The sequence below is a fragment of the Mesoplodon mirus genome (assembly GCF_964341445.2).
Source record: "Mesoplodon mirus genome assembly, chromosome: 18".
Taxonomy (NCBI): domain Eukaryota; kingdom Metazoa; phylum Chordata; class Mammalia; order Artiodactyla; family Ziphiidae; genus Mesoplodon; species Mesoplodon mirus.
The window spans coordinates 985,809-1,013,716 of record NC_138994.1 but is presented as its reverse complement, the minus strand read 5'-3'; the positions used below and the strand labels follow the sequence as shown (position 1 = coordinate 1,013,716).

The 27,908-nt window shown below is 54.6% G+C and overlaps 3 protein-coding genes and 1 pseudogene across 8 annotated transcripts in view; 1 reads left to right on the top strand and 3 right to left on the bottom strand.

Moving 5' to 3' along the window:
- Nucleotides 1–2,445: 2,445 nt before the first annotated feature.
- Nucleotides 2,446–2,835, bottom strand: LOC309793597 (small ribosomal subunit protein eS17-like; annotated as a pseudogene). Its single transcript has one exon. The product of its transcript is annotated as a small ribosomal subunit protein eS17-like (transcript).
- A 4,388-nt stretch (nucleotides 2,836–7,223) lies between these two features.
- Nucleotides 7,224–16,105, top strand: SGCA (sarcoglycan alpha; the record flags this gene model as incomplete). The annotated part of the gene is made up of 10 exons (XM_082604218.1): nucleotides 7,224–7,260; nucleotides 8,169–8,291; nucleotides 8,395–8,549; nucleotides 8,737–8,809; nucleotides 9,153–9,351; nucleotides 9,781–9,943; nucleotides 10,846–11,054; nucleotides 11,256–11,282; nucleotides 15,528–15,720; nucleotides 16,025–16,105. 9 exons carry the CDS (start codon nucleotides 7,224–7,226, stop codon nucleotides 15,706–15,708), a joined length of 1,167 nt encoding a protein of 388 aa, XP_082460344.1. The 3' UTR covers nucleotides 15,709–15,720; nucleotides 16,025–16,105.
- Nucleotides 12,003–12,503, bottom strand: LOC309793335 (histone H1.9-like; the record flags this gene model as incomplete). The annotated part of the gene is made up of 1 exon (XM_082603813.1): nucleotides 12,003–12,503. One exon carries the CDS (start codon nucleotides 12,501–12,503, stop codon nucleotides 12,003–12,005), a length of 501 nt encoding a protein of 166 aa, XP_082459939.1.
- A 7,513-nt stretch (nucleotides 16,106–23,618) lies between the features above and the next one.
- Nucleotides 23,619–27,908, bottom strand: part of COL1A1 (collagen type I alpha 1 chain) — a 239,087-nt gene continuing 234,797 nt past the window's right edge. For all 5 annotated transcript variants that reach the window (XM_082604420.1, XM_082604419.1, XM_082604416.1 and 2 more), the window contains 8 exons: nucleotides 27,508–27,561; nucleotides 27,286–27,393; nucleotides 26,887–26,940; nucleotides 26,488–26,595; nucleotides 26,114–26,396; nucleotides 25,817–26,007; nucleotides 25,288–25,530; nucleotides 23,619–25,191 (listed from right to left, as the gene is read on the bottom strand). In XM_082604420.1, coding sequence (XP_082460546.1) covers nucleotides 25,045–25,191; nucleotides 25,288–25,530; nucleotides 25,817–26,007; nucleotides 26,114–26,396; nucleotides 26,488–26,595; nucleotides 26,887–26,940; nucleotides 27,286–27,393; nucleotides 27,508–27,561 — 1,188 coding nt within the window. In that variant the 3' untranslated portion in view covers nucleotides 23,619–25,044. The remainder of the gene's footprint in view (nucleotides 25,192–25,287; nucleotides 25,531–25,816; nucleotides 26,008–26,113; nucleotides 26,397–26,487; nucleotides 26,596–26,886; nucleotides 26,941–27,285; nucleotides 27,394–27,507; nucleotides 27,562–27,908) is intronic.

Here is a 27,908-nt window from a genome sequence, read left to right as displayed (position 1 = left end):
GAATTTGACTACTCTAGGTACAGCATATAAATGGAATCATACCGTATTTGTCCTTTTGTGACTGGCTTATTTCAAATAGCATAATGTCCTCAGGATTCACCCACGTTGTAACATATGTCAGAATTTCCTTACCTTTTAAGTCTAGCCCATAATTTCATATTTTCCCTACACATTTAAGTATTCATAAAGCAGCATATGGTAATGCTTTCTGTATTATTAAAATGTATATAACGACCATCATGCTGTGTGTATCATTCTGTGTCTTTTTTTCACTTGAGGTGTTTTCCACGATGCAGCCACATTAATACATGTGGCTTTGGTTCATTCATATCAACTTCTGTTTTCTATTTCATCATATGAATAAGCCACAACTTATTTACCAGTTCCTCTACTAATGGGCCTTTTAGTTGTTTCTATGTTTTGCTGTTATAAGCAGGGCTGCGATGAACACCCTCGTGCTTGTCTAACCCATCTCTGGAGTGTACAGCTCGGAGCAGGAAGCCAGGGTTGCAGGCACCCTGTCACCTAGACTAGTACTGCCAAGCTGCTCTCTCAGCCAGTTTATGCTTTCACCACCAGCATTTGTACAAGATGTCCTGTCTGACCACATCCTTGCCAACATCTGCTCTCATTAGACTTTCTATTTTTGCCAATTTGATGGGTGTGAAGTGGTACCTCATTTGAATCTGCATTCCCTGCCTCTGAGGTAGAACATCTTATCATGCTTATTGGCCATCTGGGTTTCCTCCAGGCAAATTGCTTACGTCCACATCCTTTGCTCTCCAGTGCAGCTGTTGATACAAGTTACAGAAAGCCCAGCTGGGAGTGGTTTAAGCAAAAAAGGGAATTTTATTATCTCACATAACAAGGAGTCCTAGGTTTGGTTCATTTAGAGACTCAACTATGACATCAAGGAAGAGGTTCTGTCCATCTTTCTATAAGACCCTCCTCATCATGTTGGTTTGCTTCCTAGACTGGCCCCCCCATGGTCCATGATGGCTGCCTCAGCTCCGGGTGTCTCACGCAGACAACAATGTCCAGAGGCAGAAGAAAGTGGATGCTTTCTTCTCAGTGTCTTTTTTCCTAGACGCCCACAGGAGCTCTTCCTTCTGGTCTCAGTGGACAGAACTGCATACATGTCCACACCTAAACTAATCGTTGACCAGAGGAACTGTATTATCATGCTCTATTTAGACCAATCACCGTTCACCTGATGGGGATGGGGAAGGCCCAGCCTCACCCAAAGCCTAGACCCCTGACTTTTGAATCAGGATTCTGTTAGCAAGGAATAAGGGAAAGACTGACATTTGGGGTGGCACTCAAAAGTTCTGTGCTTGCTTTATTGATGCGCAGGAGGTCTTTATATATCCTGGATACTAACTTTTTATCTGCTTTATGTGCTGCCGATATTATCACCTAGGCTGTTGCTTGTCTTTTAACTTTGTTTATAATGTCATTTTCATAGAAGAAAGCTTTTTTTTTTTTGGTAATGTAATGAAATCAATCTTTGGTGAGTTGTGTCTCTCATCTAAGAAATCTTTTCCTACTCTGAGATCTCCGACATTTTCTTCTAATTATTTTAAAGTTTTGTTTCTCACTTTTAGGTCTTTAATCCATCTGGAATTAATATTTATGGATGAAAAGTCAACGTCACAACACTTTTTATTGAGTTGCCTATTCTCTCTCATTAAGTGGCAATGCCACTGCCATCATAAATCACATTCCCACATATGCTTGGATCTGTTTCTGGGCACTCTATTCTATTGAGATCTTTGTCTAGCCCAGCACCAATACCACCTTGTTTTCATTACTATCACTTTCAAATAAGTCTTCCTTTCAGAATTGTCTAGTCTATTCTTGGTCCTCAGCAATCCCATATGAATTTTAGAATCATTTTGCCTAGCTCTTTGAAAACTCCTGTTAGAATATTCAGCGGACTTGCCTTGAATCGACATATTTTTATGGAGAGAACTGTCTTAGTGACATTGAAGCTTCTCATCCCTAAACTTAATACATCTCTCCATCTCTCAATTTATTCTTTTTTTAGCCTATAGTTTGTATGGTTTTATAGCCTAAAGTTTTTCTTCACAAATATCTTCAAATATCTTTTCTAATAGTTTTCTGGGTTCTGTACAATTGTAATTTTATTGTGAAGGATTTCTTTTTAAAAAGATATTACAGTTTCTAATAAATTATTGCTTGTGTATAGAAACACTGTGGAATTTTGTATTTTATTTGTATTTGGATGTTAAACTTTGTCCAGAAACCTTGCTGATCTCTCTTAATAGCTCTGACAACATGCCTATGGAATCTCTTGGGTTTTCTATATAAATAATCATACCATCTGCAAAAAAAAGCCTGAGTCTTTGTTTCTTTCTTTTTTTCCTTTTTTTTGGTCCCAAGGTTTAGGGTGAAAATATTACAGCACAGCAGAGTCAACTGGCTCTATGGTGTTTTGAAATTCATCCCAACTGTGGGCTGAGCGATCTGCAGATTGGACAGATTGCCAAAGTTCAAGAGCTTCAGCATCTCCTTAGTGTCAGGATCTACTTCAGTGATCTGATCCAGGGCTGAGACCTCAGGCACATAATTCTCTCTCCTCTCTCTCTCCTCCTGCAGCTTAATGGAGACACTTCTCACTGGGCCTCTCTGAAACTGCTTCATCAGAGGTGTGACATAGCCTGCTTTCTCCTTGCAAAGCTTCTTGCTGGGAATAATGGCCATCTCCTCGCACACACGCTTTTTGGTGCAGAATTCATTGCCCAGGAACTTGTATTATTTCTCATTGATGACCCGGGCCACCTTCTTCACGGTTTTGGTGCCAACGCGGCCCATGTTGGCAGGTCCTTGGTAAAAGAGTGAGATTTTGTTTCTTTTATTTCCTAATCCTCTATCACTGAGTGGTAGCTTCTAAATCTGACCTCTCCCAGCTCTTGGGCTGTGCCAGTGGGCTGGCCCTGGGCAGCTATTGCCTTGCACTGTCAGTTATAAATAAAAGACCCCTTACTCTCTCCAGAGCTTTACAGTTTACAAAGCACTTTTGCTTCCGTTCTCATGGATCCATATTGCCCCCACTTTACAGAAAGGGAAGGGCTGTAAGCTCCAAGTCCAGCAATCTAGCTGTGCGGAATACTCCGCTGTGAAGCCTCAGACAGTCCCTCTCCTTCTGTGTTTCTCCTCTAAGCTAAAAAGTTTGGCCAGGGATGGTCTCTGGCATTCTCAGACTCATGATTGATAGCTCTGGGCGGCCACGGGGCTCCAGGAACCCCTCTGAAGACTGAAGTTCACAGATAAAAGGGGGGTACGATTCTGGGAACACTTAGGTCCTCAGGCTGGTGCCCCCAAACGTCGTGGGGGTGGGGGAAAATGGAAATGTTTCAAGTCGGAGAAATGATATAAATGATGGGGAGAGTGGGAAACAGGGCATTGCGTCCAGTCCCCTGCCCCCAACGCGGGTTCTCCTCCCTGTTTGGAAGAACATCCTCCGGACCCGGAAGGGGAGGACGAGGAAGGGCTAGAGGCCGTGGGTCCCCTCTTCCGTCGCCCCCTCTAGCCGCCGAGCTCAGCAAGCACCTCTGACGCGTATCCGTCGCCTGGGGCGGGGCTCTCTGTTGCCATTCCAACGGGCCACCCGGCTCGGGCCCCATATTGCGCAGGCGCAAGTCCGGGCTAGAACCGGCGAATGCGCCCTCTCGTGGCAGACTGTCAGATCGCACCCTTTGTTATAGTGCTGGAGGCGGCCAAGAGGATGCAGGAGAAAGATGTGGGTGGAGTCTGGGAGGCAGATGCGACAGTCAGATCACAATGACGAGAAGCCCTTTCCTTTGTCCCTCATGCCAACATCTAACCCTCCGTTTTAGATGCAGATGAAGAAAATATGGCTCTCAGAGATTAAAAAAAAACAGGTTCATAGAGACGGAAGTGGAATGAGAGAGTTGGGGAGATGATATATTATTCAATCAATCATTCGTTTATTCAGCAAACATTCATTGAGATGGGGAGAGACAGGGACAAAGGACCAAAGGGATTAAACGGAGACATTGACGGGCCAAGATGGGACAGAAAGCTGGGGAGACAGGTGCGGAAGGCAAAGCAGCAGGGACATAGAATCAGCTAGCTGAGGTCAGGGCTGGAGTAGCAGGAGTAAAGCAGAGGCATGGGAACCTGGGCTGGGCTTTTGGAGACAAGGCGGAGAAAAACCCAGATGCAGAAATGACCCTCCAGTTCACCCAGATGGATGCTCCAGCTGGATTGGACAAAATCAGGAGCTCAAGATGGGCTCCTATGACCACCTATGAAGTGGTCTTGCCAAAGAAAGTGGAATATACACCTGATCAGGACTCTCGATCCAACTACAATATACAAGAAAAAACAATGTCCAGGAAATACAATTTATAAGAAGTACAGAGGTCAGAGGAATATTTTAAAGAACGCAGTAGAGATGCAATCAGCAAAATCCAGACTGGGAAATTACACGACAAATGACCTGGTTACCCCAAGGGCAGAGAGGGAGAGAGAGTTAGTTGGAGGGGGACTCCAAAGGTTTAAAGAGATTTCAAAGAGACTTATCAATCAGTTGCAATGTGTGCATCTTATTTGGATCCTGATTCAAACAAGCACATTGTAAAAAAAAAAAAAAGACATAAGAAATTGGAAATTTGAGCACTATAGATCTGATATTAAGGAATTATTATTAACCTTATGGTAAAATAATGTCATTGGGTAGTTTAATTGTGATTATATTTTTAAAAAGTCATTATCTTTCAAAGATTCACACTGAAATATTGACAGAGGAAATTAACTGGGAGGGCTCTAGATGAAATGAGATTGGCCATAAGTTGATCATTGTTGAAGCTGGCTGATTGATATATGGGGGCTCATTATATTATTCTATATACTTTAGTTTTATTTTAAAATTTCCAGAATAGGTTTAAAGACCCTGTGACACCCACCACCACCACCACCCTTAAGCCTCAAGGAACAGAAGGCACTCGGTGTTATAGCAGCAGATTGCAATCCAGACAGCTCTGAGGTGGGGAGGTCATCTGTGGGGCAGAGGAGATTTTCAAGGGACTTCCAGATGGCTCCTGGCCCAGTCCCTGGTTCCCTTGATTTTGGGGAGAGAGAGAAGGATCAGTAAGAAAGGCTGGCCTCAGTGGGCCTGGTGACACTGGGTTTGGGCAATGCCACCTTAAGACAGCTGAGGGTGTGATTGGGTGGCTCTAAAAATAGCAGGAGAGGCAGAAGCCAGGGAGGGAGGGAATCACATGAAACCACTGAGGGGCTGAGGCCTGGGCAGCTAGCCAGGCTCTGGCACCTCTGCCTGCTCCCCCAGAGCCCTCTGACTTTCCTCTGCCTCCTTTCTTCCTCTTGCCCTTCATCTCTGAGAAGGCAGAGAGTTACCAAGGTGACTCTGGGACATACCCTGCCCTGTCTGAGAGCCTAAGTGGACACTCATTCTGGAATTTGCTGGCTATCCAAGGACAGATGGGATGGTCATGTGGGGAGAGACAGGAAGGGACAAGGACTGAATAACTTGCCCACTGGTCACCCCAATCTGCAGGCCAACACCCTCCCTCTCAGGCTGACTCAGGGCAGGTCCCAGATGTCCTTGCCTGGGGCATTCGCCTATGGGGGTGAGGTGGCAACCCCCCATGTCTCAAGGCCCAGGAAGAATGCTCACACAGGTACCGAGGATTTTGGAACGCTGGCACCCACAGTCCCCTGCTTCCTTCTCAGGGCATCTGGGGAGAGTGCCCCTCTGCTTGTTCTGAATGGGTGGCCCAGGGGAAGAAGGGCCCGCCGCTTCCATCACACCTGTCCTGAGATCCTTCGGCAGATGCAGGAAGGAAGGGGAAGTGGTACCCCACCGGCAAGGACATCGGCGGCATTCTGGACTGAGTCAGGCACCGGGCTGAGGTCTTGACATGCATTCAGCTGTCTATAGTGTGGCCTCAGGAAAGTTATCCACCCTTCATGCCTCAGTTTTCTCATCTGTAAAATGGGGACAAAGATAATACCTGCTTCATGGAACTGCCGTGGGGATGGGGTGAGTTACTATATGTAAATCTATGTAAAACCTTCAGCATAGTCGCAGGCAGAGGGTAGCTGTCACCACCTGCTGGCATGGAAGCTCCACCTGAGTGGGGGCTGCTCGTGCCCCTCAGTGCCTGGGACATAGCAGGTGCTCTGTAAGTATGTGCTGAACTCATGAGTCTGTGGATTCCTCACAAGGACACCAGGAGGAGAGCCCTGTTCTTGCCGCTTTGTAGCTGTGGAAACAGAGCCTAGAGAGGGCAGATGACGTTTTCAAGGCCATATTCTCCAGTGAATGGGTCAAGGTGAGATTCATGTCCAGGCCTGTAGGCCTCCTTTACTCCCTGTCTCTACCTGCTTGGTTCTGTCCAAGGCTCTCTCTCTCCCCAGACCTGGGGGGCATGCTGGGGGTGCCTAGTCTGAGGAGAGGGCTGGGTGAATGGGTGCCCTCATGTGCTGTTCATGAAGCTGTCACCTCGCCCCCTACACCTACTAGTTGCCAGGCCCTGTGCCAGGTCCAGAGATGCAAAGACCATAAGATTCCAGGCCACCCCACAACACTGTGGGCTTGGCTGTGCCCCATAGGAGGGAGGGCAGAAAGGCTTCAGAGAGGAGAGGATGCCTGTGCTGCGCCTTGAAAGGTGAGTAGAAGGTAGGATGACAGGTAGGATGAGGGCAGGAAGGGAGCTCCAGGCAGAGGGAAGAGCTCACGCAAAGGGGTGTAGACTCAGGAGAGACTATCAGCTTGTGGGGCAGCAGAGGTAGGCAGGGTGGACGCCTGGGGTAGTGTGTGTGTGCGGGGAGGGGGTAAGGAGGAAGAGAGGGAATTCTAGACAGGATGGCCAGGTACAGGCAGGGCCTGAAAGCCATCAGCCGCTGCGGAGCTCAGGGCAGTGGAAGCCATTAGGGATTTAAGGGGGGCCTCAGGCAGTCAGGTTGGTGGTTTAGAAAATATACTCTGGCCCCAAGAAGGGGATGATTGGAGGGACCTCATCCTGTGAGGAGGGTGTCCACCCTAGATTTAGTGCCTGCTCTGGGTGGGGCAGGGGAGGGTCCCGCTGGCTGAAGCTGGGCCCAGCTGCTCTGGGACATCTTCCCGTCCCTCCCCCTCCCTCCTCCCTCCTCCCTCCTCCCTCCTCCCTGCTCCTGTCTCTGTCACTCACAGGCAGGGCCAGGTTGGGACAGCCATGGCGGCAGTGCTAATCTGGATTTCTCTCCTTGTGGGTAAGTTGGGGTCTTCTTCAGGGTAGAGGCCCAGGTTGAGGGCGTGAGAAGTTCCTCAGGGGAGGGGTTGGAGGTCGGGGTGGGGCAGGGGCCAGAGGGATTTTGGGGTGTAAATTCCACAGCCGATGGGGCTCTAGGGAACTGGGGCTGGGAGCTGGGATATGGGGGGCTGGCTGGGAACTCTGAGGGGTGAGGTGTCCTAGGCTAGGCCGGGCCTAACTGCACAGGCCCAGAGTGCCATGGGCCCTTTAATGGGCTGGCTTCTGTCTGGGTCCAGGCTAAATTTGGCCCTGGGAGAGTGTGAGGGTCACTGGGGCAGGTCCTCTCCCTGGGGCTCTGGGCTCAGGCTCCCCTTTGCTCAGCTCCTAGTGGCCTCTAGTGTGGGCCCTCTCCCCTCTGTATATTAGGGGAGGCGGGTGGGGGCCCCAGAGTGGCTACCTGCATCCTCCAAGGGGTCCTTACCTCTCAACATTCGAAAAACACACCCACTAATAAAAATCATCACAAAAAGCCTCCCACAGTCAGCTTGGGGTTCTTTTCCAAGTGCTCTTAACACACACACACACACGCACACACTCACACACACACACACACTCACACACCCCACACCCCTTTCAGCCAGACATCAGTCCCTGCCCATTGTGACCCTCGATGGAGGCCTAAAATGAGGAGTGAGGGGCTTCCGCGAATCCAAACCAAACTAAGGTCTGGGTCTGGTCACTGACTAAAGTGTGCGGCACAGCCAGGGCCCCAGCCCATCCTTCCTGGGAGCCAGCAAATCCATCCGCCTCCTCTCACACATTTCTCCACTCCCTCAGGGCCACTAGGGGCTGGGTGGAAAAGGGGACCTTATTCCCTGGCCAGGACTGAGGCTGGGCCGTGTCTTTGGGGGTCGTGGGTCCCCCCAGGTCTCCTGGCAGGTCTGGGGCGCACCGAGGCCCAGCAGACCACCCTGTACCCGCTCGTGGGCCGCGTCTTTGTACACACCCTGGACCGCGAAAACTTCCTGCACCTTCCTGAGCTCGTCGTCGGTGAGAGGGGCCTGAGGGGCACTGGGGTGGGCTGGGGGCGCCTGGCCCAGGGCTGGTGAAGGCTCCTGTTGTGTCTCCAATCCCCTCTCCTCCCTTCCACCAGCTGTCCCAGCCACCGTCCCTATCACCTACCACGCCCACCTCCAGGGACACCCAGACCTGCCCAGGTGGCTCCGCTATGCCCAGCGCAGCCCCCACCAGCCTGGCTTTCTCTACGGCACCGCCACCCCAGCAGATCGCGGACGCCAGGTCATCGAGGTACCAGTAGGGGCCCCAGTGGGCTGTGTCGCATGCAACAGGGACCCAGTGTTCACTCATTTACATGACTCACATGCCTCTAATTTGGTGGGCTCAGTCTTCTCCCGCCAGGCCCAGCTGCACCACCCGGGCTTAGGAGTTAGGTTCTCTCCTAACCCCACCTCTCAGCCCTCTACCCATCCTCCAGGTCACAGCCTACCATCGGGACAGCTTTGCCACCACCCGACAGAGGCTGGTGCTGTTGATTGGAGACCCAGAAGGTACCGCCAGCCCCGCCCCACCCCTACCCCACCAATGCTAGTCTTGGGGGATCTCCCCTGGAAGGCGGGTGTAGAAGTGAGTAGTGGGGAGCAGGGCACCCTGGAAAGACTCTGGAGTTGTATTCTCGGCTGCTCTGCTGATAGACGGTGGAGCCTTGGGCGAGTAATTGAGGCTGTGGGTGTGGAGCAAGGGCATTTGAGGCCTGGGATATAAGGGGTATTAGGGAGGAAGGAAGGGAGCTGAGGGGATACGGGGACCAGTTTGGATGGGGGGAGGCTTAGGAAGGATCCACGCAGGGCTGGGGGCTGGGTGTGGCCTAAGGTGCCCACCTGGCCTTCCCAGGCCCCCTGCTACCATACCAGGCTGAGTTCCTTGTGCGCAGCCATGATGTAGAGGAGGTGCTGCCCTCGACACCTGCCGGCCGTTTCCTCACAGCCTTGGGGGGGCTCTGGGAGCCAGGGGAACTCCAGCTGCTCAACATCACCTCTGCCTTGGACCGTGGGGGCCGAGTCCCCCTTCCTATCGAGGGCCGCAAGGAAGGGTAGGCATGCAGCCCAGGAGGGCTTCCTGGAGGAGGGGGCAGCTTGCCTTTTGTCTAGGTGGTGGGCATAGAACACGGGTCTCCCTAACTTCCAAGTGGGGCTTTACCACTTGCATGCTCGCCATGCGCATCTTTACCTCCCAGCATCACATCACTGTCCACTTCCTTCCGGCCACCCCCTCATCTCCTCCCTCTTGCCCTTCCTGGGCCCAAACCCTAGTTACCCTGAACTCTGCACTTTCTGGTGCCCATAAGGACATGATAGATCCATCCATCAGAGGACATTCCTCAGGGCCAAGGCCACCAGAAGACTGGGGTACTCTCTGTACTCTCACCAGAACCCCAGATCTCAGGGTGGCCGTAACCCTCAAATCTCCAGTGCCCAGTGATATCCCCAACTTTTTGATAGTGGTTTCTTTCTGGGCCCAGGGTATACATCAAGGTGGGCTCCACCTCACCCTTCTCCACCTGCCTGAAGATGGTGGCATCCCCCGACAGCCAAGCTCGCTGTGCCCAGGGCCAGCCTCCACTGCTGTCCTGCTATGACACCTTGGCGCCTCACTTCCGAGTTGACTGGTGCCATGTGTCGTTGGTGAGGAGGGACCCTGGTTCTAGGGGTGGGGGCGGGGCATGGCCCCCATCACGGTCTCCTCCATCCCCATCCCATCCCATTTCCCTGTTTCTTCAATTGTCTACGCGCGCGCGTGCGCACACACATGTTCTACCTTCTCCCACAAGAGGGCAGCAGAGCCCATAATCCAGACAAGGGATCATCAGCTCCTGTAGCCCCAGCTGTGCCTGATGGAACAGCTAGAACAATCACTCCCACAGGACGGTTCCAAACTCCTTTCTCCACCTAGGGCCTCTGTGGGACAGCTCTATTTCCTCTAAGGTGTCACTTAGCAAATTGGCCTAAAATAAGGGACAGATAGCTCTCACCCCCATGTTATAAACCAAAGATGCTCACTACTGCTCTTTGGGATATTGAGCTGAGGTGTCTAGGGTCCCTAGAGACCTTATTCCCAGGGCTAGGAGCCCTTCCTGTGACCTGACCGACAGCACAGGCAGGAACTGGTAATCAACATGCTTGAGCACTTGCCATGGGCGACGCACTATGCAATCAAGATGTTTTATCCTCACAACCACCCAGGAGACAGGTACCACCGTTAGCGTCCCTCTTTACAGATGAGAAAACCGAGGCACCTAGAGGTAAGTCCTTGCAGCATAGCACTTGCCTGAAACAGGATTCAAACCCAGGCAGTCAGACTTGAGAGCTGTGCTCTAACCGTTGTATGGTCCTGCCTCCCCTAGAATTTCTTTCCTGGCACCTAGACCAGTGCTTGTGCTGCTCAGTCACATGAGCTGGGGGAGGCCAGGCAGGAGGAATCCCTGCAGTTGCACGGAGCAGGGTGGCCCCAGAACTCCTGCCCTGCGCCCTGAGGTTCTCTGTGTCTAGCCATCCACTCCTGGGTCAGCCCTGGGCTGTCTGAGCAGGTGGACAAGTCAGTGCCAGAGCCTGCAGATGAGGTACCCACGCCAGGTGATGGGATCCTGGAGCACGACCCGTTCTTCTGCCCACCCACCGAGGCCACAGCCCGAGAGTTCCTGACCGACGCACTGGTCACCCTCCTGGTGCCCCTGCTGGTGGCCCTACTGTTCACCCTGCTGCTGGCCTATGTTATGTGCTGCCGGCGGGAGGGACGGTGAGTGTGGGGTCCGAGGGCAGGGAGGGCGCTGGGGCTGGTGCTCACATTGTGGGATTCCTTGTGGCACTTGTGCCACGTGGAGACCCAGATCCCTCCGGGAGCAGAGTCCTCAGCCAGGGAAGGAGGAAGGGCCCCTTGCCTGGCCTGGCACCAGGAGGGGTTGTGGATAATAGCTAATCCCCTCCCTTGTTTTTCCAGGTTGAAGAGAGACCTGGCCACCTCTGAGTGAGTACGGGAAATCTGTGGGCTGGGTGGGAGGCCTCCTAGACTATCACGCTGGACCCTCCAACTTCCATGAGCAGCAGACAAACCAAATTACTCTGGGATGATGAAGCTACCCTTGGCCTGGGAGCTCCAGCCCTTGGCTGGGCCCAACCTATCCTGGCTTGGCTTTCTCATTTTCTGGTCTCCATGGAGGAGTCTAAAGTGGGACAGGAGAGGGGACCTAGCCAGGCTTCAGGGATCTGCCGCCACCCTGGGAGAAAGGGTTTGAGAAGCAACTTTACAAAGCAACTTAAAAGGCTTCCAGCGCGTGCACGTGCACGCTCGCACGCACACACACACGCACACACACAACCACGATTCGCTGTGAGTCAGACACTTGGGTTCTAGGCTGCTTTCTGCCAAACAATTACTGCGACTCTTTCTGGCCTCAGTTTCTTCACCTGCAAGATGATGCGGTTGGACCAGCTAATATCTGGATGCTTTCAATTCCTCCAGCCCTTCCCAAATCTATCTCACTCTTAGTTTGCCCAGGTTTTCCCCACTCATGGCCTTACCTTTCCTCTGTGCCCCCAGACCTCTTTCTCTCCCTCTCCCTTGAACCCCAGAGATTCCAGGAGGCAGGTGTGAAATAAGTTAGCTCCTTTTATTCCCACTGCCCTGAGCCTGTGGCGGGCCTGGCACCCCTCCCTGCTTGCCCAGCCTGCCTGGTTAACTGCGGCATCATTTGGCCGCCCCGCGAACCCCCTTGGTGAGCCTCTTGGGCCCCTGCTTGGAGCCCATGGGCAACCGGCGCTGCCCAGACTGCCGCTGCTGCTGCTGTTGCCGTCTCTTTGCCTTGAGCTTGAACTTGGAGGCATGCTTCTTGCCCATGATGATGGAGCCTGCGGCCCCTTTGCCTGTCACGTGCTTGAGCATGCCCTTGTCCACCAGCCCCTTGAGCGCTCGCTTGAAGTGCCAGGTGCTGCGGGTCATGTTGTAGCCACTGGTGGCAACGGCCTTCCTCAGGGTAACGAGGGACACGCGGTTGCGCGCCCCCTTGTTCTCCATGACCCCCAGGATCACCTTGGATATGCTGGGCTTCCCGTGGGCTTCGGAGGAGGCCTGGCACCCAGGCCCTCTCTTGCTCGGGAGTCCGGACGTGCTGGCCCGCTGGACTGCATCCAGGGCAGTGTTTGAGGTCAAGGGCCCAGATGGGGGTGGCAGCGAAGTGTCTTCCTGCATCTCTTCCTGGGGTGGGTGAAGGGAACTGGGTGCGAGGACCTCCAGGATGGCGGTTGGAAGTCTCCCCCGAGTTGGGGGAGGTGCGTCCCAGTTCCTGGTTCCCTCAGAGGCTTCCTTGTAGGGCTCTGGCCTCAGCAGAGCTGTGCCTCAGGTGCAGGGGGTGGTCAGGTTACACACCTGTGGTGACCTCAGGGGAACATTGTGAGGCCACCAGAATCTTGTGAGGGTCACAGTAGCCCCATTGTTCCCCCCTGGGTGGGGCAGGTAGTGTGGGCATCTGACATGCCAGGGAGCCTGGAAGAGGGGCTGTGGCTGAGTGAGCCGAGCAGGTGGACCCACGTGGTGCGTATGTTCTCGCCAGCTGGTGTTAGGGTGCCTTAAACCCACCATTTTGACCCCACCATATAAATCTATTGGGTTAAACAATACAAACATTTTTAGAATCAGAATTATACCAACATTTTTGAATTTTTATGGGGAATAAATGTTCCCGAGTGAACATACATGTAATTCCTTGATCTATCTAAGTCGATTGAATTCCTTGATCAACTTTGAATACAAGGCAATGAAAACGATTTGCTTTTTTTTCTGCTTTCATTTTTATTTGGTAGAATTTTCCCCCACTGGGATCAGTGATTTTCTATGTAAATTTTACAAGGAGGATTTTATTCCTCAGTTTGGGGGCCTGTGCCGAATTTGATGAGTGTCGTCTCCTGCCACTGCGGGTATTCTCTTCTGGGCAGTTGCTTCCACCAGGTCTGCCTTTCCTGGGTCAGCTTTCTAGCTCTGCTGGTGTCAGGAGACTATGCTTCCTCCATCAATGTCGAGTCAATAACCAATTGTACCCTGTGTGCGCGCGATATTAGCCCTTGTTGGTTTGGATTTTGTGTTGATTTTTTTCTACAAAATCCTATTTTTTTTTCTTTCTGCTTGTTCAGGTTCATTTTTCAAATGATCCAAAATTGTGATTCTGCTGCCTGTTTTTCACCTACGTCAGATTTTATTGGTCAGAACATCCTCTAGCCCAACCTCCAGCCCAGCGACACTCTCCTGTGATCTGTGTGTCAGAATCAGGGCTCAAGGGGCTGTGTGTGCGCGCGCGCGCGCGTGTGTGTGTGTGTGAGAATGTCTGCCAGTTGGTTTTTCTGCCCAAGTGCTGATGTGGAAGGACTGCGGAGGAGGGCACCACGGGTCTGACTTCTGCTCCTGCTCTGGAAAAATGTCCACAGAACATTTTTCCACCTGTGTGTGTTACCAGAGTAATGAGACCCAGATGTGGGGCTGGGAGTGGGGAGGAGGCCCATCAGCTAAGGCCTCCCCCACCCGAGGGATCATTACCTGCCCGGCTGCCTCCACTGCCACACGCTTCCTGCTCCCTTCCCCTCTCAGCCTCCCCTTGCCTGCTAATGGAAACTTGTGTTTTGGACAACTCTGCTTGCCAAATTCCAGACTCAATAGCTCATCTTGACCCTCCCCAGCACATTCAGTAGGAAGCTAGAAAATCTTTTCTGTAGTCTGATCTCTCAGGCTCTAGCTGCAGTCTGTGTCCACTACTTGAGACATGGGCATGGGTGGGGATCGTTTCCCCCTCCCGGATTTGATCATTAATCCAGCAGTAAGTAGGATTGCTTCCACCCTGCCTGGGGGCCCCACCCCTTTAAGAAAACCAGTTCTTATTGTCTGTACTGAAAAGTCCCTGTTGTTTGTCTGACCCAGCAACCAGGTAGTCTGGGAAAAGGTCTCCAGGCTGAGCCCACAAATGTGGGTGTGTTCATGTAAAAGGGCTCGGAAACATCCTTCCACTGGATGCCAAGTTTATCCCCACAATAATAGCTATCTTTTGCTGCATGCTGACCAGTAGATGTAAATGTTTTTTCTGCATCAACTCACTTAATTTATACAACAACTGCATTACAGTCGAGGAAATGGTGACACAGAGAGGTTAAGTAACTTACACAGGGTAACACAGCCAGTAAGCAGTGGAACTCACACTCAGACCCAAAGCAGGTTCTCATGCTTAACCACTGTGCTACCCTACTTCTCAAAATGAACTAAAGTTGCTCCTGCATAGCGGAAAGCAAGCCCATGAGAATGTCAGATGAGAACGAGGCTCAGCCTTCTTAGGGGAAACTGGAGCTAGAGCTCAGGTAGGACTTACTAAAGGGTGTGGTAGTCAGTCCTTTGGGCGCTGCTGGAGCTTCTAGCCTGGTGACGGTGGGGCCTCATTCCAGCCTCAAGGAGCCTTGGTCCGAAACACAGACAGGAAGCAAGACTGTGTGTGTGTCTGGAGCTAAGCAATGCTGGGGACAACCTGGGACAGGGTGGGAGGGGGTCAAGTTACAGAGGGAGTGGAGCCCAGGTCTGAGGATCCAAAATATAGGCAGTCAAAGCCCAGCAGGAAAGAACTTGGGCAAAAGCTAGGAAAAGGTGGAGGAGGTAGATTTGCCCGACTAAGATCGGGATGATGGGGAGGGGACGGATGTTCGGTGCTGGGAGAGAGTATTAGAAGAGGGAACTGATTGCTAGAAGGGACACGGGGGATCATCATCAGAATATAAAAACAGTATAGAGCCCAGCAAACACTGGCTTCTGGTAATAAATACCACTGTAGGTATCTGTTCATGTCTTAGTATCTCAGGAGCCCTTACCACGTGCCAGACGCTTTTCTAAACACCCAGCCTGCATTTTCCCATTTAATCTCCATAACAATCCTAGGAAGTAGCTTCTATTATTATCCCCATTTTACAGTTGAGGAAACTGAAGCACAGAGTGGTTAAGCAACTTGCAAAGGACACATAGCTTTGAATTCAGGATGTCTGCACCCAGACCCCATGCCTCAGTCACTGGACACTAAGCTGACACCATAGAACTTCCTGTTTGTCCTCCCCCACCCATCCCGCGTGTGTCTCCCCACACACTGTAGGTGGGGAAGACTGCAGGGTGGCTCAGAGGTAGTGCCAGGCTGGACCCCAAAGTGGGTGCTGACTCCCAGAGCTGATGATTCTGCTGGCCCTGTGCCCCCAGTATCCAGATGGTCCACCATTGCACCATCCGCGGGAATACAGAGGAGCTGCGACACATGGCAGCCAGCCGAGAGGTGCCCCGGCCACTCTCTACCCTGCCCATGTTCAACGTGCGCACAGGCGAGCGGCTGCCCCCGCAAGTGGACAGCGCCCGGGTGCCTCTCATCCTGGACCAGCACTGAGGGCCCACACAGGTGGGTCCGGCTGGGCAGTGCCAGCCTCTTTTCTGGGAGTAAGGTGGCCTCCATCTCAAGGCTGGGGCAGTGAGGGGGGCGGATGGGAAAGGGCACACAGACCTGTCTGCCCCTCCGAGGCAGTGGTGGGGGTGCTCAGCAGTGCCAGGTGTGTGGCCCCCAGTGCCAAGCACTCGGAGTCAGAGGGTCAGGGTGGGGAAGGCAGGAGAACCGGGGACTGGTCCTCGCAGACCCCCACTCTCTCTTCTCTTTGCTGCTCCAGTTCCAGCACTGGCCTCACCCTCCCTTCTCTCCCCACTCACAGAGCAGCCACGACCCATGGCCACATCTTTCCTTCTGACTCCAGCTCCTGTCCCCGTGGACCCCCGGCTTGGAATAAGCAGAGAGATGAGGATGGGATGGCATGAGGGTGATCTGGGATCAGGACACCCAGAATAAAACCTGCTGTTCTGCTCATCTATTGCTGTGCACTCGTCTCAGCAGCCTCCTTCCCAAGCCTCATTGCCTCTGTCTCCCTTTCTGCCTTGTGGGAGCCCTCAGAGGTAGCCAGGAGCTGCCAGCTTGCCCTCTGGACTCCTGGCATTTTGCCGTTTCTCAAATTCTCTGAAAATAAGAGGTAAGGACCTGCATATGCAGCCCTGATATTAATCCTCACATGAGCCTAATAGGGATAACTGGATCACTATCCCCATTTTATAGACAAGGACACTGAGTCCGAGAGAGAATGAGTGACTTACCCAAGGTCACAGAGCAGGCAAGTGGCAGAGCTTGGATTCACACCTGGCATGTCCACCTCCACGCTGCCTTCTGGAGGGCTGAGGGGTTCTGGAAGCAGGAGATCCAGGCTCTCACCCATCTAGATCTCCTGGGGGGAGGCCCCTTTGGGAGTCATAACCTAGATATGGAGAGGGAGTTGGGGTGCAGGACCCTGAATCAGTGACCCGGATCAGTGACCCGGATCAGCGACCCCTCCTGGTGCGCTCCTCAGGGACAGGGTCGAGGTCCGCAGGACACTGCACAGCCCTCGTTGAGCTTGGTGTCACCAGCTTAGCTTGGTCCCCACGTGAGCCCTGGAGAGACTGGCTGACCAAGAAGCAGACACAGCTTGTTCTTCTCAGGTGGCTGCAACCAAAGCAGGCCGGCTCCACCCCTGCCCCTACCATCCAGGGCACATCCAGTCTCACATCTCATGCTCCCTGGGGAGGACAGGCCAGAGACTAAGCCCCAGAGGGGACCCAGTTAAGGAGGGGGAGGGAGAAGCAGGGCCTTTTGGCCCAGGCCCCTGACCCCGGGAGCAGCTCCAAGAGAATTCAGACAAGCCCACCCTGAGGCCTCTCCACCCCCTTCTAAGCCCCTCACACTAGGCCTGGGCCCCACCCACTGTCCTGGAGCTGATGCTTAATCACCCCTTTTCCCCGTGTGTGTGTGTGTGTGTGTGTGTGTGTGTGTGTGTGGAGGGGGACGGTAGGGGGGATGCATGGGAGTTTTCTCTCACCTGGAGGCAAGGGCCCAACCTGGGGGCTGAGGGGAGGCTGAAACAGCCAGAGCAGCCCCCAGTATAATGGTGGTGCCCCCAGAGCCAAGGACCCCAGAGGAGGGCCAAGTTTCTGAACACTGCATCCCGCTCTTCAGACATGTATAGGCACGGGGGTCATGAGGACCCCAGGTTGCTCCTGGACCCCCTCTCCTTTCTCTCACTTCCCAGAATCCCCACCTTCAAAAACTGTCCTGAATCCCTCCACATCTCACGGCTTCCACAACGGCCTTCCCAGGCCAGCTCCAGGATCTCACCCCGGACCCCCACACAGCCTCCCTGCCTCCTCTGTGCCCCTTCAGTCTCGCCTCCAACACCAGTTGGGCCCAGCCTTTAATGAGAGAAATCAGGGAGTCTCGCCCCTCTGCTGTCAACTCTCCTCTCCCTTCCCGTGACACCGAGAGTAAATCCACACTCTTGGCCAGGCGTAGAGACCCCGTCCACCCCTCTGACCTCATCACCACCCTTCCTCCTGCTTGCGTGCTCCAGCCGCGCTACCTTCTAACACACCCCTGTTTCAGGGCCTTTGACCCGCTCTTCCCTTTGTCGGGAATCCCCAGCCCCCATGTCCACACAACTTCCCCTTAGTGCAGTCATTTTGGCCTCTGCCCAAATGGCAGGTCTTTACAGAGGGCTTTCCCCTGCTCAGAGAGAGCCCTCTGCCCAGCCTCCTTGCTCTCCTATAGGATGTGCCCTGTATGAGCACCTTGTTGGGGTCCGCTTTGGCCCTAGAATGTAAGCTCCAGGAGGGCAAGATTCCGTGTGCCCCCAGGGGGTGCAGTGCCCGCACACAGTAGGCACTCGGGAAGGTTGCTCTGAAGGAACGTGAAGGGAAGCCATCAGGTCTGGGCCACTCCGAGCTCTTAAGGAGGTTTCTCCTCCTCTCTGGGCAAAGGCGGGGAGGTGAGCAAGGCCATTGCCAAAGCTTCTACCATGATCTTGTGGGTGCCTCCCCCTTCCCTGCTGGCCACCCCACACCCATTAGTTAGTTAGTTAATCCCAGAAGCGTCTGTGGAGGCAGGAGGGCGCCCCGAGCTCGCACAGCGTATGTGCTCAGTAAACGTTTGTTGGCTGAAGAACTCTGTAGGTAACAACCCCCAACCACATGAGCCTTCTGACTTCTCATGTGCAATTTCCTTTCCCCGGGGCCCCTCATCTGGCTGCAACCTGGAGCTGCACAGAATCCGCTCAGATTGGAAGCTCCACTCGGTCAGCCGGCTGTCTGGGGTGGCTCCTCCCTGATCCCTGACCCCCACCCCGTGAGGAGGGGACCGCCCTCTCCGAGTCTCATGCTCCCACCCTCGGCCTAGGCGCTCTTCCTGTGCTGGCCAGGGTGGGAGAGTCCGAGGCCCGCGCCACACTTCCCTTTGCTGCGCGACTTTGCCTTGGGATCTTGGCAGCGCCTCCCTCCCAGCTCAGCTACCAGGAGCACACGGGAGCCTGGCTGCTGGCCGGGAGGAAGTGGCCCAGACAGGGGCTGGGGGCATGGCATGACTGCGGAGCAGCTCCCAGCCATCCTGGCAGCTCGCGGGGAGGGCGAGGGGGCAAGACTCCCCCTGGCAGTCACACCCCAGCCCCTCACGCCGAGGACAAATAGCCGCTGTGTTCCCCTCCACCCTGAGACTTGATCCTCCCCGGTGCCACACCCACAATGCCCACAGGACCCAGTGTCTCCACCTGTATCCCAGACACAGCCCTCGCGCATGGCCTGACTCCAGATGGTAGCTCACCACCTCTCAAATTGGCGAGAAGGCCCTCTGCCAGACGTGGGCACACGGGGACCCCTACAGCTGGCCTCAGCCCCCACCTGCACACGTCTTCCTTATTCTTGAGATACATGCACGCACACACTTAGACCCCGTGTTATAGAGGGCTCCCTTGGTGTATCTGCTGGGATTTGGAGCCAGAGACGGCAGGGTTCCAATCACAGCTCTGACATTTGATGCATAGATATTAATTATAACTGTCTTGAGGCTTTTGTGAGAATTTGGGAGAACTAGGTGAGCGCCTGGCATCTGGCAGCTCCCAAGAACGGAGACTTTATGACATACAAACACTCACAGGGTCACCCCAAAACCAGGGGTCTGTGAGATCTCCCTGTCCCCTAAGATCCGGATTAAACGGACTCCGTTTCCATTCGACGAAAAGTTCAAGCTCTCCCTGTGAATCAGGGTGGAGCTTGAAATTCGCCTGCTCATTGGCTCTGACCTGCTGTCCAATCCCGCTCTGTCTGGTAAGGCAGCTGCTGGCCACCTGTGGCCACTGAGCATTTGAAATGTGGCTTCCAAACTGAGATGTGCTGCAAATGTACTGATGAAACGATAATATTGGGGGTTATATTAGGTGAAATAAAATATCTTATTAAAATTAACATCCCCTGTTTCTTTTTATATTTTTAATATGGCTGCTAGAAAATGAAAAATCACATGTGTGCCTCACTTTGTATTTGTATCGGGCAGTGCTTTTTTCTTTTTTTAATTTTTAAATTAAATTAAATTTATTTTTTTATACAGCAGGTTCTTATTAGTTAATATTTTATACATATTAGTGTATATATGTCAATCCCAATCTCCCAATTCAGCCCACCACCGCAGTGCTGTTTTCATGGTCCTTCCTGTATCTCCACTTCAGATCGACCCAAACCCAGAACTCAGGCACTTTCCAGAACACCTCCTCACACCAGGCCTCTGCATGTGTCAGAGTTTTCAGAAGCCTTGAGGAGCGGGAGGCGTTTGCCTCACAGCAGTGAAGTCACCTAGCACTTGAATATGTGGCCTCCTTGTTCTAAAATGTGCTCTGCGGCTTCCCTGGAGGCGCAGTGGTTGAGAGTCCGCCTGCCGATGCAGGGGACACGGGTTCGTGCCCCGGTCCGGGAAGATCCCACATGCCGCGGAGCGGCTGGGCCCGTGAGCCATGGCCGCTGAGCCTGCGCGTCCGGAGCCTGTGCTCCGCAACGGGAGAGGCCACAGCAGTGAGAGGCCCGCGTACCGCAAAAAAAAAAATAAAATAAAATAAAATGTGCTCTGGTCCCCACCCTCCCCCATTTTCCTTTTCCTCCACTGTCTTATGCAGAAAAAACCCCACTCTCTCCAGCACCCATGTGCACCAAACTCACCTCCCTCCGGGCCTTGCCATGCACATCCTCTGCAAAGCACTGGACCTCTGTGTGTGTAAGGGCCTGATTACCCTCCGAGACAAGAGCCATCCTTCTTCCAGGGTCTTGCTTCCTGATCCACGGACATCTCTCAGCCCTATTTGGTACCCTCTGGATCACACACCTGGGAGGAGACACAGAGACACAGCTGCTCACCCGCACTAGAGCCCTGCGGCCCTGGACTTGAGGGTGGTGCCCCACCCCTCCAACCTCTCCTCATCCCCCCCCCCACTCCTCTCTGCTCCACTGCCCCCCTTTCATCCTCGTCACACAGACTCTCCTGTGCCCTCTGTCATGCCTATGTACACACGTCTCAAACACCTAGGCCCGTCCCTTAGGTCGCCATCTGTGTGTGGAAGCAGTCAGCACGTACACATACCCCCCACCGTCCCCCCCCCACCCCGCCCAGGTACAGGGCCCCTTTGGACACGGACGCAGTTTACTCCTCGGTGTGTGGGCGCATTCTCGTCCGCTCAGGGGAGGCCGGGGGAGCCCACCTGGCCCTCCCTCTTCCTGGGGGTCTTGGCTTTGAGAGCCCCACATTCAGCCCCACCGGGCCTTGTGTGCCCCTGGCCCGAGGTGCCCACGCTCAACAGGGAAGCCCCTCTCAACCTCAGCCAGCTGTGTCTAGCAATGTCTTGGAGGCACCTGGGCAGCTGACAGTTAAGGAGCTGGAAAAAAAAGAGGGAAAATCCGCCACGTTTCGGTTCTAGAGAATCCTGCCAGGAGACGGGGTCGAGCCCGAAATGGACCCACGATTCCGAGAGAGAGAGCAAACAGGTAAAAAATCCAAATGAAGCCTCCTCTGTCTAGAATTTTCGGTCTGGATTTGACTGAAAAATCAGCTGCAGGAGCATGACCCAGTCCCTCACAGAGAAGCAAATGTGAGCCCACGGAGCAGCAGGGTGGGAAGTCCACGCTGTGCCTCCGTGCAGGCAGCGGGTCTGGGGGAGAGGGTCTGGGCAGCTGTATTTAGGGCAGCTGTGATGTCAGCGGGGAGGAGGGCTCGAGTTGGGAATGTGATACAATGGCCCCTTTGTCCCCCTCCCCTCCTGTCCTGCACACACTCTGGAACCACATTCTGGCCCCAAACCACATGACACAGGCGGGGCTGCACAGCGGGGGTCTGCCAACACCACCGCCCTGACACTCGGCGTCACCTGGCGTGCCCTCATACGTGCGTGTGCACACATGGCACGTGCACACACGTACCCACGTGTAGAGTTGAGCATATGTAGTGAGAGGCATAGGCCCTCCTTTACCGTGCTGCCCAGTACGGTAGCCATGAGCCACAGGTGGCTTTTAAAATTAATTACAGGGCTTCCCTGGTGGCGCAGTGGTTGAGAGTCCGCCTGCCGATGCAGGGGACACGGGTTCGTGCCCCGGTCCGGGAAGATCCCACATGCCGCGGAGAGGCTGGGCCCGTGAGCCATGGCCGCTGAGCCTGCGCGCCCAGAGCCTGTGCTCCGCAACGGGAGAGGCCACAACAGTGAGAGGCCCACGTACTGCAAAAAAAGAAAAAAAAAGAAAGGCCTGGAAGTTGAGAAGCGTGGTGAACCTGCCGGTGCGACAGGTGTGGGCAGGGAAGGAGAGAGTGAGAATGAACAGGTGGGTAGCGGCCAGGTAAAGCTTGGATGTCAGGCTTGACTTGCTTCTGAAACCCCTGTGGGGGCAGATAGGAATGGGACCACGACAGCCAAGGGCCTCAGGGGGCAGGAGGTCCAGGTGGGTGGGAGTTGCCTAGGCTGGTGTCAGGCAGGCATCAGCAATCATTCCATGGATTGATCAAAGGATCCCGAGGTAACTTGGGGTAATTTGCACATTGAATAAACTTTTGTTTACAAGCCACAATTTCTTGCCCTCTTTAGGCTAATTCCAGTACTACACTCTCCTGAATGTGGAAGAAGTGCTAATGATGAATTATTAAAGGTCATAATTAACAGTCATGACTACTGAAGGACAGCCAAGGTTTTAGTATTGCAGACAATGGCCTCTGAGGACTGCTCCATCTCTCTGTGGACCTGAGGGAGGGATGAGGGCCCTTCCTGCCCAAAGGTTTAGGTCCTGAGACCTTGGGAGGGGGGCAGGAATGGGACAGCTGTCAACTTCTCCCCGTCTCTAGGTGTCTGGGCGCCTGGTCTGCTCCAGAGTTCTGACTCCCTGGATCCTCTATGTGCCCACGGACGGCACACGGCTGTCCCTCTTCCCTGAGATTGGGGAGCTGACCAGTCACCTTCCTTGTGGGGGCCTCAGGCTCTCAGGTCAGCAGGCAGGGGTAGGCAGAGGGTGAGGGTAAAAGGAAGGGAGGGAGAGAAAGGAGGAAGAGGAAGCAAGAATTTCTAAAACAGAAGGAAAGGGCAGGAGGCAGGGGCTGGGCAAAATGACCTCCCCAGGCCAGCACACACCCAGGGGTCATGTTTGGGGGACTTAGAAGGACGAGAGGGATGGTCAGGAAGGCCTGTCACCTTCCCGGTTGCAGCTGGTAAGTACCTGGACTGCAGCTCTCCAAGGCCCTGGGGAGGTTTTCCTGAGGGCTGGTGGTTCCCTCCTTCCCTCCCGGGGGAGACCAGAAAAAGGAGAAGGAAGACATGCTTTCTCCAGGTCTCCTCTGTCCCTCAGGGCAGGCTCAGCGACCCTGTCTCACATTGTACTGCTGATTGCTCCCTTGGAGGAGCTCAGAGGGGGCTAGGACGGAGAAGAGGCCAGATGACCCTAGGCATTTGCCCAGGGGGGCTCCCAGGGACCCCTCCCTGCCCCACCTCCCTCCCCCAACCACGGGCCTCCCAGAGCCCTGACCACAGCCCCCCAACCCTGCCCAGCAGTAGGGGGGAGCAGCGAGAGTTGATGGCACTGATGGGCATGGGCATGAGTTTTGGGCAGGGCAGGATCTGCAGGGAGGGGTGTGTGTGTGTGTGTGTGTGTGTGTGTGTGTGTGTGTGTGTTGATGCACAAGTGGGTTGCCTGTCTGGCACTGTAAGGGACAAGAGGGTATGGGAGACATGCAAGGAAGATGGAAGGAGAGAGTTAAGAGAACGGGTAAAGGCATAAGAAAGGCAAGAGGGAGGGGGAGGGTCCATCCAGGGGCTGGAGGAACAGGGGGAGGGAAGGGGCGGACACTGAGGGAGAGCCCGCCCACCGCCCAAAGCTCCCTCCCCAGGACGCCCCTCCACCAACTCCAAGGAAGGAAATTAGGAGGCCACTGCAGATAGGTTTGGGTCATTTCCACATGCTTTATTCCAGCAATCAAAATAATTAAAAACATCTCAAATTATTATACACATACAAAATAGGTACAGAGTCTCTTGTTTCCTCCCACCCCTAGGGGGAAAAACTGCTTTGTGCTTTGGGAAATTGTGCTCCGAAACCCAGTGAGAGAGAAACGCAGAACAGACTAAAAGACAGGCCGTGAGGACGGGATGCAGCTGAGGAGAGGGTTTCAGAGGAGGGAGAGGTGGGGAGAGAGAGGAGAGAGGCCTGAGGTGGTGAGAGGCGCCGAGGGGGGATGAAGAGAGGGTGGAGAGCAAGTGACCCTGTCTGGAGCCGGCACTCTCTCCCCCACATTAAATAGCACCTTTAGAAAATTCACGAGTCCCCATCCACAAGAAAAAAAAAAAAACAAAAACAAAGAATAAAAAAAGACTTTGAACAAAAAGGAACATTTGCTGGCCTAAGGGCGGGGTGCGTTTCCACTTCCATAGCACCAGTGATTCCCTCCCCACCCCACCCCATCACAGAGATGTAGCACCTTTGATATAAAATGGGGAGCCCCTTCCACCCTGCCCCCATCCCGCCCCCCATGCAGTTGCCCCGGTGACACACAAAGACCAAAGCCGAGAACGAGGTAGTCTTTCAGCAACACAATTACACAAGGATCAGAGCAGTCTCTCCCACCCAGCCGGGTAGCACGGGGTGGGTTGGCATGTTTCTCAAATCCGACGTTTCTGCTCTGTCTTGGCCCCTCCTGACTTTTCTCCAAACCCGGTGGTGAAGGGCCAGTGGTGCCCCTGGCACGCTCCCCTCAAAAACAAAGAGGGTTATGTTGCCGGGGCAACAGGGATGCCAGATGGTAAGGCTTCTTTGGCAGTCTGAGAACTCCGGGTCCCCCCAGGGCTTGGGGGTTCTGGGTGAAGGGAGTAGGCTGGGAGTGTGGGGGCCACTTGGGTGTTTCAACATTGCCTTTGGTTGCTGGGCAGACAATGCATTGTTTCCTGTGTCTTTTGGGGAGACTTAGATTTGGGGAGCAGTGGAGGGGAGGCCCCAGGAAGGCATGGAGAAAGGAGCAGAAAGGGCAGCGTTGGGGTGTCATAAGCCCAACGGGCAGAAAAGGACTTACCCCCACGTGGGTCTTCAAGCAAGTGGACCAAGCTTCCTTTTTTAAAAAGTTATTTATTTATTCTTTTTTTTTTTTTTGGTAAGGTTGAATGCAGTTTTGGTTTTTGGTCATATTCAGTTGGTCAAAGATAAAAACTAAGTTTGAGAGATGAATGCAAAGGAAAAAAATATTTTCCAAAGTCCATGTGAAATTGTCTCCCATTTTTTTGGCTTTTTGGGGGGTTCAGTTTGGGTTCTTTGTCTGTTTCCAGAGTCAGGGGCAAGTGGGTTGGGTGGGAGGGAGCCAGGTTGGGGTGGAGGGAGTTTACAGGAAGCAGACAGGGCCAACGTCGATGCCGAATTCCTGGTCTGGGGCGCCAACGTCCAAGGGGGCCACATCGATGATGGGCAGGCGGGAGGTCTTGGTGGTTTTGTATTCGATCACTGTCTTGCCCCAGGCTCCGGTGTGACTCTGGGGTGAAAGGGAGACAATGGGAGAGGGGTGTCACCCAGCAGCAGTGAGGGGGTGGGGGGACAAAGCCCAGAGCGGGGGCCCTGCTGGACTCACCGTGCAGCCGTCGTAGGTGACGCTGTAGGTGAAGCGGCTGTTGCCCTCGGCCCGGATCTCGATCTCGTTGGAGCCCTGGAGGAGCAGGGCCTTCTTGAGGTTGCCGGTCTGCTGGTCCATATAGGCCACGCTGTTCTTGCAGTGGTAGGTGATGTTCTGGGCAGCCTCGGTGGACATTAAGCGCAGGAAAGTCAGCTGGATGGCCACATCGGCAGGATCGGAGCCCTGGCCGCCGTACTCGAACTGTGGGAGCGGAAGAGCGAGGAGTGAGCGGCTGTGTTGGAGCCTCCAGTCCTGGCCTCCCTCCCTGGGGTCCCCTGAGAGCATCCTAGTGAACCTTACATCCAGAGGTGGCACCCCTTGCCCCCAGGCACCCTGTGTCTGACGCCGTATCCAGGACCCAGGTCTCCTGCCTCCCAGCTGATCACACTTAGCAGAGGTCTGGTCCACCCAGGACCTACCCTCAGGCCCTTCTGAGCCCTGGGCCAGCCCGTCTCCTAAGAGTGGCTACAGGGCCGAGCTCACGCACCTGGAATCCGCCGGTCATGCTCTCGCCGTACCAGACGTGCCTCTTGTCCTTGGGGTTCTTGCTGATGTACCAGTTCTTCTGGGCCACGCTGGGCTGAGTGGGATACACGCAGGTCTCACCTGTCTCCATGTTGCAGAAGACCTTGATGGCGTCCAGGTTGCAGCCTTGGTTGGGGTCAATCCAGTATTCTCCTGCAGTGGGGCAGGGTGAGATGGCGTCAGGGGAGGTACGGGATGTGGGCACCTCAGGGCTCAGCCCCGTCGCGGCAGGAGGAGGCGCGGCTGGGCCAGCCCTTACCGCTCTTCCAGTCGGAGTGGCACATCTTGAGGTCACGGCAGGTGCGGGCGGGGTTCTTGCGGCTGCCTTCAGGGCTCCGGATGTTCTCGATCTGCTGGCTCAGGCTCTTGAGAGTGGTGTCCACCTCGAGGTCACGGTCACGGACCACATTGGCATCATCGGCCCGGTAGTAGCGGCCACCATCCTGAGCCTTCTCTTGAGGTGGCTGGGGCAGGAAGCTGAAGTCGTAACCACCGCTGGGAGGACCAGGGGGACCAGGGGGTCCGGGAGGGCCGGGGGGACCCTGCGCAGAGAGGGAGGAGAGGGGGGATTACCGGGGTTCAGTGCTTTCAGGGCTGGAGGGCCATGGGCAGACAAGGTGGGGGACCACATACAGCAGGACCAGCATCACCAGTGCGACCACGAGGACCAGGGGGACCGATGGGGCCCGGGAGACCGTTGAGTCCGTCTTTGCCAGGAGTACCAGCAGAGCCAGGGGGGCCCTGCAGAGAGGAAGCTGGTTGGAGAAAGCCTGCCAGAAAGCACGGGCCCACCCCAGCCCTGGCGGAGAAGCCCACAGCCCACTGTGCCTGGCTCTGGGTCCTCAGCCTCATCATGGCTCACTCCCACAGCTGGGCCAGGAAATTTCGTGGGAGGAAGCAGTGGGGAGGGGGAGGCGAGGGCTGCGTAAGGTTGTCCAGAACCCCCTTCCCTTCTTTCATCCCCCGCCCCAGACCCTTCTCCAGAGAGGCGAGGGACCCAGGAAGAGCAGATAAATGGAAGACACAACTCACGCGGGGACCAGCAGGACCAGAAGCTCCGGAGGGACCTTGCTCACCAGGAGAGCCCTGAAGGAGAGATGCGAAGACAGTTTAGGCCGAGTGTAGGTCAAATGGGGCCAGCCGCGGCCCCCCTGCCGGCCACCTTGTTATTCTGGAAGTCTAGCCCCAGGGTGTCCATAGGCTGAGGCCCCTCCCACGACCCCTCGCTGTGCACCCCTCACTGTCTCAGAGGCTACTGGGAAAATACCCATTAGTCTTCAGACCCCAGTCCCCACCAGGGAGGAGAAGGACGGTCCAGAGAGGGAAACCGAGGCAAAGTGTCCCCCCCCCCATCACACAGCAGGACTTGGGGAGACGATAAAAGAAGGCAAGATGGCAGCTGGGGGCTGGGGAGGGGCTGGGCATACTCACGGGAGGGCCAGGGGGACCCTGGAGACCAGAGAAGCCACGGTGACCCTTAATGCCTCTGTCGCCCTGTTCGCCTGTCTCACCCTTGTCACCGCGGGGGCCTTGGGGTCCCTAGAAGAGAGATGGGGACAGGCTGTCAGGTGGAAGTTCTGTTAGCACTGAGGGGGTGCAGTCCACATCTGGACAAGGGTTCTGAGGACACAACGGCCAGAGCAGGGCACTTACAGTGGGGCCGCGGGCACCAGCGGGGCCAATGGGACCGGCAGGACCAGCAGGACCCTGGGGAGAGCAAAGAGAGCATTAGATCCTGGTCAGGGAGAGCCCCGCTGAGGGCTGGCACGGCCTGAGCTGCAGGTGAGGCCTCCCCTTGGCCAAATCCCTCTTTCCTCTCGTCGTTTCCTACCATATCCATTCTCTCCTGACCCCAGGTGAATCTTCATGTAAATTCAGGCCTCACGTAAGCTGGGGCGAGCAGCTGGGAACAAACCCCATTCCTCGGGGGAAACGGGACTGTCTGGAGGAGGGGTCTCGAGGCTGAGCTGTGGCTCAGTGTTTTCAGGGAGGCCAAGGGCCCAGACATCTTGCAAGGCCTCCTCTTCCCCCCTGCTTAGGTGAAGTCAGGTGTC